General features: G+C 53.7%; 1 protein-coding gene across 1 annotated transcript in view; it reads left to right on the top strand.

Annotated features, from left to right (window-relative positions):
- Positions 1-1,357: 1,357 nt before the first annotated feature.
- Positions 1,358-7,111, top strand: part of DCHS2 (dachsous cadherin-related 2) — a 232,071-nt gene continuing 226,317 nt past the window's right edge. The window contains exon 1 of the mRNA XM_073343187.1: positions 1,358-2,800. Within this exon, the coding sequence (XP_073199288.1) occupies positions 1,358-2,800 (1,443 nt within the window). The remainder of the gene's footprint in view (positions 2,801-7,111) is intronic.

Genomic DNA, 7,111 nt, shown 5'->3' with positions numbered 1-7,111 from the left:
ATGTGGTTTCACATCCCTGTGTGTACTTGCTCATTTTATCCCCACAAGCTAAGCAGTTCTTATATTAACCCCACAAGCTAAGCAGTTCTTGTTTTGGCACAGATTGTCCCTCTATCCAATTGCATTGTCAGTGATTATTTTTGTGTCTGATCTATAAGGTTATTCAAGATAAACGTGCATAAAACCGTATTTCTCCCTCCGATTCCAAATCACTACTTTGCATGGATCACTTGATCGAGGGCCTGCATGTCTCTTCTAACGCTAGATTCAGGTTAGCAGGATCACGCTGTTGTGCTGTCCTTCCCAGAATCTCGCCTCCCAGCCAGAGAGGAAAGAAGGGGACAACTCCCTGCTGCAGTGCTTGCTCCAGCTATCCATAGGAGCGGAGTCTGCCCTTGTCTGAGAGCCGAGTCACATGGGAGGGGGTGTGTTTGCAGCTCTGCTACTCCTGAGACGTTATGGGTAGCAGGCGTCTCAACTGCGGCAGCAGCAAGGAAGCTGTCCCCTCCCGCCTCTCTCTCACACACTTGTTATTCCCCGCACCAACTTTGGCAGGTGTGTGTGCGTGCGTGTGGCTTAGAGGATTTCCTATTGCTCTGGCAACAGGAATAATGCACCTGACTCCGGCGGGGGGAAAGCGGAGCGAGGCGCGGATGCGAAAGAAATAAAGGAGGCGAGCGAGAAGAGGAGGCATCCGGCAGCAGCAGCGCTCGTGGAGGAGCGCACAGGCTGTGGCGGTGCGTGCGCGGCGAGGGGCCCCTGGCTGAGCCGTACGACTGCAAACAAACCGCTCCCGATGCTGAATTGGAAGCGATCCCCGTGTCATTGCACTGGGCTGTGAGGAGGTGGCTGAGGAGCACCCGCCGCTCGGATCCTCCCGCTGCGGGGAGACCCGGACCAGGGGCGCTCGCGTCTGAAACGGGGGGGAGCAGCGGAGATGGGGCAGCGGCCGCTGCCCCCGAGGGCGAGCAGCAGGTGCCAGAGGCAGCGGGAGCGGCCGCTCCCCCGGGGGAGCAGGAGACGCGGGGGCCCAGGGGCGCCTGGGGCCGGGCTGCTGGCGCTGCTCGCGCCCCTGTGGCTGTGCGCGGCGCGGGGCTGCTCGGCCCAGCTGTACAACCTGAGCCTGGCGGTGGATGAGGGGCTCCCGGCGGACACGCTGGTCGGGGACATCCGGGCCGGGCTGCCCCCGGGCGACGGGCAGCCCGGCGGCTTCTTCCTGTCGGAGGGGAGCGGCGAGTCGGCGCTGCTGGCGGATTTCCACGTGCAGCCGGACACCGGCATCATCCGCACGGCGCGGCGGCTGGACCGGGAGCGGCGGGCGCGCTACAGCTTCGTGGCGGCCACGCTGCGCGGGGAGATGGTGCAGGTGGAGATCGCGGTCACCGACGTGAACGACCATCCGCCCCGCTTCCCGCGGGACTCGCTGCGGCTCAACGTCTCCGAGCTGAGCCCGCCCGGCACCGCCTTCCGCCTCCCGGGCGCCCGGGACCCCGACGCCGGCAGCTTCGGCACCCAGGGCTACACGCTGCTGGCCGAAGGGCAGGAGGCGGCGGCGGAGGCGGCGCCGCTCTTCCAGCTGCGCTACGGCTCCCCCCCGGAGCCGCTGGACCTGGTGCTGCTGCGGCGGCTGGACCGGGAGCGGGCGGACTCGCACCGGCTGGTGATCGAGGCCTGGGACGGGGGCAGCCCGCGGCTGAGCGGCCGCCTGCGGGTGGAGATCCGGGTGCTGGACGAGAACGACAACGCGCCCGCCTTCAGCCAGCGCGAGTACCGGGCCCGCGTGCGGGAGGACGCGGCGCCGGGCACCGCCGTCTGCCGCCTGCGGGCCACCGACCCGGACCTGGGCGCCAACGGCCAGGTGCGCTACCTCATCAACCGCCGCCAGAGCGACCCCGCCGCCTACTTCGCCGTGGAGGAGCGGACCGGGCTGCTGCGCGTCAACCGCCCGCTGGACCGCGAGGCCCGCGCCCTGCACCGCGTCATCGTGCAGGCGCGCGACGGCGGCGCCGAGCCCGAGGTGGGCAGCGCGCTGGTCTCCATCGCCGTGCTGGACGTGAACGACAACAGCCCGGCCATCCACGTGCTCTACCTGACCGAGGGCGGCGGCGCCCGGCTCTCCGAGGCCGCGCGGCCGGGGGACTACGTGGCCCGCGTCTCCGTCTCCGACCCCGACGAGGCCGGGGACGAGATCGGCCTCACCCTGCAGGGCGGGGACGGCACCTTCGCCCTGCGGCCCGGCGGCGCCGCCGGCCTCTATTTCCTCTGCGTGGAGGGGCCCCTGGACCGCGAGAGGCGGGACCTGTACGAGCTGCGCCTGGCGGCCACCGACGCCGGCTCCCCGCCGCTCTCCGCCCGCGAGACGCTGCTGCTCCGCATCGCCGACATCAACGACCAGCCGCCCGCCTTCCCGCAGCCCCGCTACCGCGCCGCCGTCTCCGAGGCCGCCTCCCCCGGCACCACCGTGCTGCGGCTCAGCGCCTCGGACGCCGACGAGCCCGGCTCCCCCAACGCCCAGGTGCGCTACGACCTGGAGGCGGCGGCGGGCGCCGCGGGCCCCGAGCTCTTCCACATCGACCCGCTGAGCGGCGTGATCAGCACCCGGCGCGGCCTGGACCGCGAGCGGGAGGCGGCGCTGGAGCTGCGGGTGGTGGCGCGGGACCTGGGGGAGCCGCCGCTCTCCGCCTCCTGCCTGGTGAGCGTCCTGGTGGAGGACGCCAACGACAACGAGCCCGTCTTCGAGCAGCAGGTCTACAACGCCAGCCTGGCCGAGCACGCGGGGCCCGGGCACTGCCTGCTGCAGGTAACCGGGCTGGGGGGCGGGGGCAGCGGCCCGCCAGGGCAGCCCTGCTGGGGCCGGCGCAGGTGGGGAGTCTCGGGGCAGCTTAAGTATCTTCTCCGGAGACACCTGGGTTCGTTGGTACTGGCTGTGCTCAGGGGCCTGTAGCAGCCCTCTCCCTATGTAGGGACAGGGAGCATCCCTGTGGGGGGAGGCATGGGGGCAGCAAGCCGCCTTGGCAGGGTCTGCATCGGGCTCACACTATGGCTGATGTAGAAAACCGCACCTGTTGTGTCCCCTAGGCACGGTTGCCAGAGAGTATTTGCATGCATCTGATGAAGTGGGCTTTAGCCCATGGAAGCTTATGCTTAAATAAATTTGTTCGTCTCTAAGGTGCCACAAGTACTCCTTGAACTCCTATACTGTCAGCTTAACTGTTGTCACGCCCAAATCGCAACATCCCCCTCCACGGGCTTCTGGTTTCAAAACATTGCACACACACTGATTGTAAGGCATAACAGTTTTCTTCCCGCTTTTCTCATTAATTCGTTGTAAGAAGGAAGCCAAAGAAATAGTTTCCTTTTTGCAAACACTGTCACATTTTAAAAACTGGTAGGTTATGTTGGTGACTTGGGGTAAACCAAGGAAATTCACACACAAAATCCTTCCTTCCTGGGCCTCTCTGGAAAACTCCTATAGATTAGGATGCAGAAAACATAGAAAAGGGGCATCTTCAGCATGATACACCCCTTTTGCCAAGTACCATTGAAGATATGCTGTAGAGTTGGGAAGGTATGCCTCGCCATGTGTTTCTGGAGTGTCCGTTATCCTCAACCATGCATGGATTCCATAGCAGAATTAACCCTGACAGTCAATATTAACTTCACTATGCGTCTGCTTTTTCTTTCATGAAAAGGGATTTCTGGAGGAATGGACTAGCTGCAGAGATCCAAGGCAGCACAATTCTATTGACGTTGGTCTTCTGTGGAGCCAAAGAAAGGCACAAGGATCTCTTGAGGTTGTACAGGAGGCTCTGGGTTTTGCCATGTGGGCAGAATCCTGTAACCATTCCATGTGAGTGAGGCAAACTTTGGTCCTCAGAAGAACAATCGTTTTTTGTGCTCCTTGTGGTTTCTCTGGGGGAAAAGTCTTTCTGGTCCCAGACTGTTTTTCTAAACATTCCACAGACCCGGGGAATACATATTGTTCTTTCTCTTCCATAGTATCCTCCAGGCTTTGCATTACCATTTGCTATATATGGTATCATAGAACAGAATTATTTTTTGACAGAGTCATGGCTTCAAGATGTTTGCGTAGTTGTGGTTCTGTTGGTACAAGATGAACAAACTGAAAATGGGGGAATGAGCTATTTTTGCACCAATCTTAAGTGTTTATTTTGTACAGTATGCAGGCACTTCATACTGGTTGCTTTAGAAATTAAAATTATCATCGTATTATTAGTTGCCCTCCTCAGGATTGACTGCTTGGGTGGTCTTGGTGAGCTAGTTTTATGGAGGATGGTGTAACATAGAGTTGGCTAGCTTTTCAACACGAATGCAGTAAAATACGTTCCAACATTAAGGCCTGAACCTGCAAACACTTATACAGGTGAATAACTCCTCTCATGGTTTCAGTAGGGCTGCTCACATGAGTAAAATAACTCATATCTGTAAGTATCTATAGGATCTAGCCCATTGGATGCAACTAAAAAACAAACAACAAACAATCAAATTCTCAAAAAATACAGAATAAACTGCTGATAGTGATCTTGACCCTAACTGGAGCCATAGCAGGTAAAGAAAACAGGAAGGAAAGCTCACAGTAAGTATACTTTCCTTGGCTTCATGTGTTGCAACCAGGGTTTATTCACACCATATTTCTGCTAGTGGAATCCTTTTGCTCCAAAGCCTTGTGGGGTTTTTCCTAGTGTTTGGTCTCTTTACCATGGAGATGTGCTTCCAATTAAATCCTAGTTGTAGCATATGGATCACATGAGTGATAGATTTTCCCATGTGTGCTTTCTGTCAGCAAAGTGATGAAGTATTTTGTATCTGATCTTTATAGCTTTAATTGTATTCATTTTAATATGAACTACAACCTTTGCAAAAAATTAAAGGAATGTATTATTTGTCTTCAGTAGTGGCCACAGTGTGGTAAGCACTGCAATTAGTGCATTTTGTTTTATAGATGGTGAATGCTCTGAATAGCAAGGGCAATTGGTTGGCATTCAACACAAAACTGACTTGACTTATCCTCTGGTGCTCTTCATTTCAGCTCCTCCATAGTTATGCTATCTGGCTTCTGCTCTGGTTTGGTGCCACCAAATACATCATTTTACAACATCACCTACACCATTTTGAGCCTCCATTCAATGATAAGCACTTGCCCCAATAGAGCTTAGCTAAATGGTGTATTTATTGCATTGGGTTTTGTGAAGTGTTCTTAAAAAGATTTAATTTGTATCTCTTGGCATGTAAAAACTCTTTGACACTAGGGCTAGATAATAAACACAGAGTCCCTATGAGCTGGTTCTAATGGTAGTTATTACTGAATGATGGATTCTGAAGCTTTGCTGCAGGAAAGGAGCCAGACAGGATGACATGAGGGAACTGAAATGAAGGAAAAAGGAATAGTTAGCTTTGCAATATGATCATGAAAGTTTACTTGCCAATGAACAAGGTCAGTTCACTGACCTATTACCATGATGATTAATGCTATTTTTTTTTTTAAAAAAAGATGTTTTACTTTCCCGTCAAACAACTACTCCTCTACAAGTGTGGTTGAGTAGAATTTTGCAAGGCTGTTGTTTTCAAAATATCCACATCACAATTGGTATTTGGGAGTCTTGGCTTATAAAATTAGCATTTAAAATGCAGTTTGTGTTTTAAACGGTTAGCTCATTTTAGCATTCAAGTGTGCTGCAATAAGCTCTTTATTGAAGATGGTAACCTTTAAAACCAAAAACTTCTTCCACTCAAACTCCCTCCTGGTTACAGGTCACATGAGATGTTTCCTGCTGGCTTCATGCTTTGGGAAGCAAATAGAAAAGCTGGCAAAACCATTTGAGGAGTTTATCTGCTGCTAGTCAGATACTTCAGCCTCATTAGGGTTGCCAAGTGGTAGCAATAGCGAGGAGGATTGCAGCCAGCAGTCCATGGTGCTGAAGGAAAGTTGTTTTTTTAAATTGATGTGGCCTCAATCTACAGTAGGAACTGATTATTCCTGACATGTATTTAGTCATGTATATATTACCATCCTCAAGGAGGTGCGGAGACTAAAAGAAATGTAATATACATACTTATTTTTTTTAAAAAGGTTTAAATGTACTAGTGGAGAATGAGGGTTTTCCAGCGGGTCATTCAAACGTCAAATGTACCGTATATGTTGACTGTCACTGCACTGTTGTAACTATGAGTAGAGCTTGAAAAAATTGCCATGTGCCTATCATAGGTATAGGACTAAATCTATTAGCCAGAGGTACACACAAAAGATAAGGTGGGGCCCAACAGCAAGGTTCCGCGGGAATGCTGCAGTTAAGTCCAGACATTTCCAGCTGCTAGGAATGAGGAGGGTGCTGGGATTTTCACATGGGTGTTGACCCTGGATTCTAGTTGAGGGCTAAATTTTTCTCATCACTTTGCCTATGTCTAATCCAGTGTTTCCCAAACTTGGGACGTCGTTTGTTCAGGGAAAGCCTCTGACGGGCCGGGCCCGTTTGTTTACCTGCCGTGTCCGCATGTTCGTCCGATTGCGGGCTCCCACTGGCTGTGGTTTGCTGTGCCTGGCCAATGGGGGCCACGGGAAGTGGCGTGGGCCGAGCGACGTACTGGCTGCCGTTTCCTGCAGCCCCCATTGACCGGGCACAGCAAACTGAGGACAGTGGGAGCCGCGATTGGCCGAACATGCGGACACAGCAAGTAAACAAACCGGCCTGGCCCGCCAGGGGCTTTCCCTGAACAAGCAGCGTCCCAAGTTTGTGAAACACTGGTCTAATCAATTGTGAAGCTTCAAGCTAATGGCTTGGACAATTGACTGTGTGAAAAAGCTTTTTTATGCTCTCTTTCCCACCCTCCAGAGCCTCCTGGCTGTCTTAAGGACGATGGGGCTGTTTTGTAGTAACTGCTCTCCCAGAGATTTCCAGCTGCAATTAATAGTGGGGAGCGGAAAAGTCTCTATTTTTCCACCCCTCTCCTAGCCATTTTCTTGGGGCCTATAAGCCCAATATCTGACTTGTTACTGCTCATAACTTTACCAAGAACCTGCATGAAACTGACATCATTATTGATTGTGTCATTGCTGCTGAATAGAACCTTGATAAGTGAAGAATTTTGTTAA

The sequence above is a fragment of the Lepidochelys kempii genome, chromosome 4, assembly GCF_965140265.1.
Source record: "Lepidochelys kempii isolate rLepKem1 chromosome 4, rLepKem1.hap2, whole genome shotgun sequence".
NCBI classification, from domain to species: Eukaryota; Metazoa; Chordata; order Testudines; family Cheloniidae; genus Lepidochelys; species Lepidochelys kempii.
The sequence above is the reverse complement of the archived record's forward strand: the minus strand, read 5'-3'. Positions and strand labels throughout refer to the sequence as shown.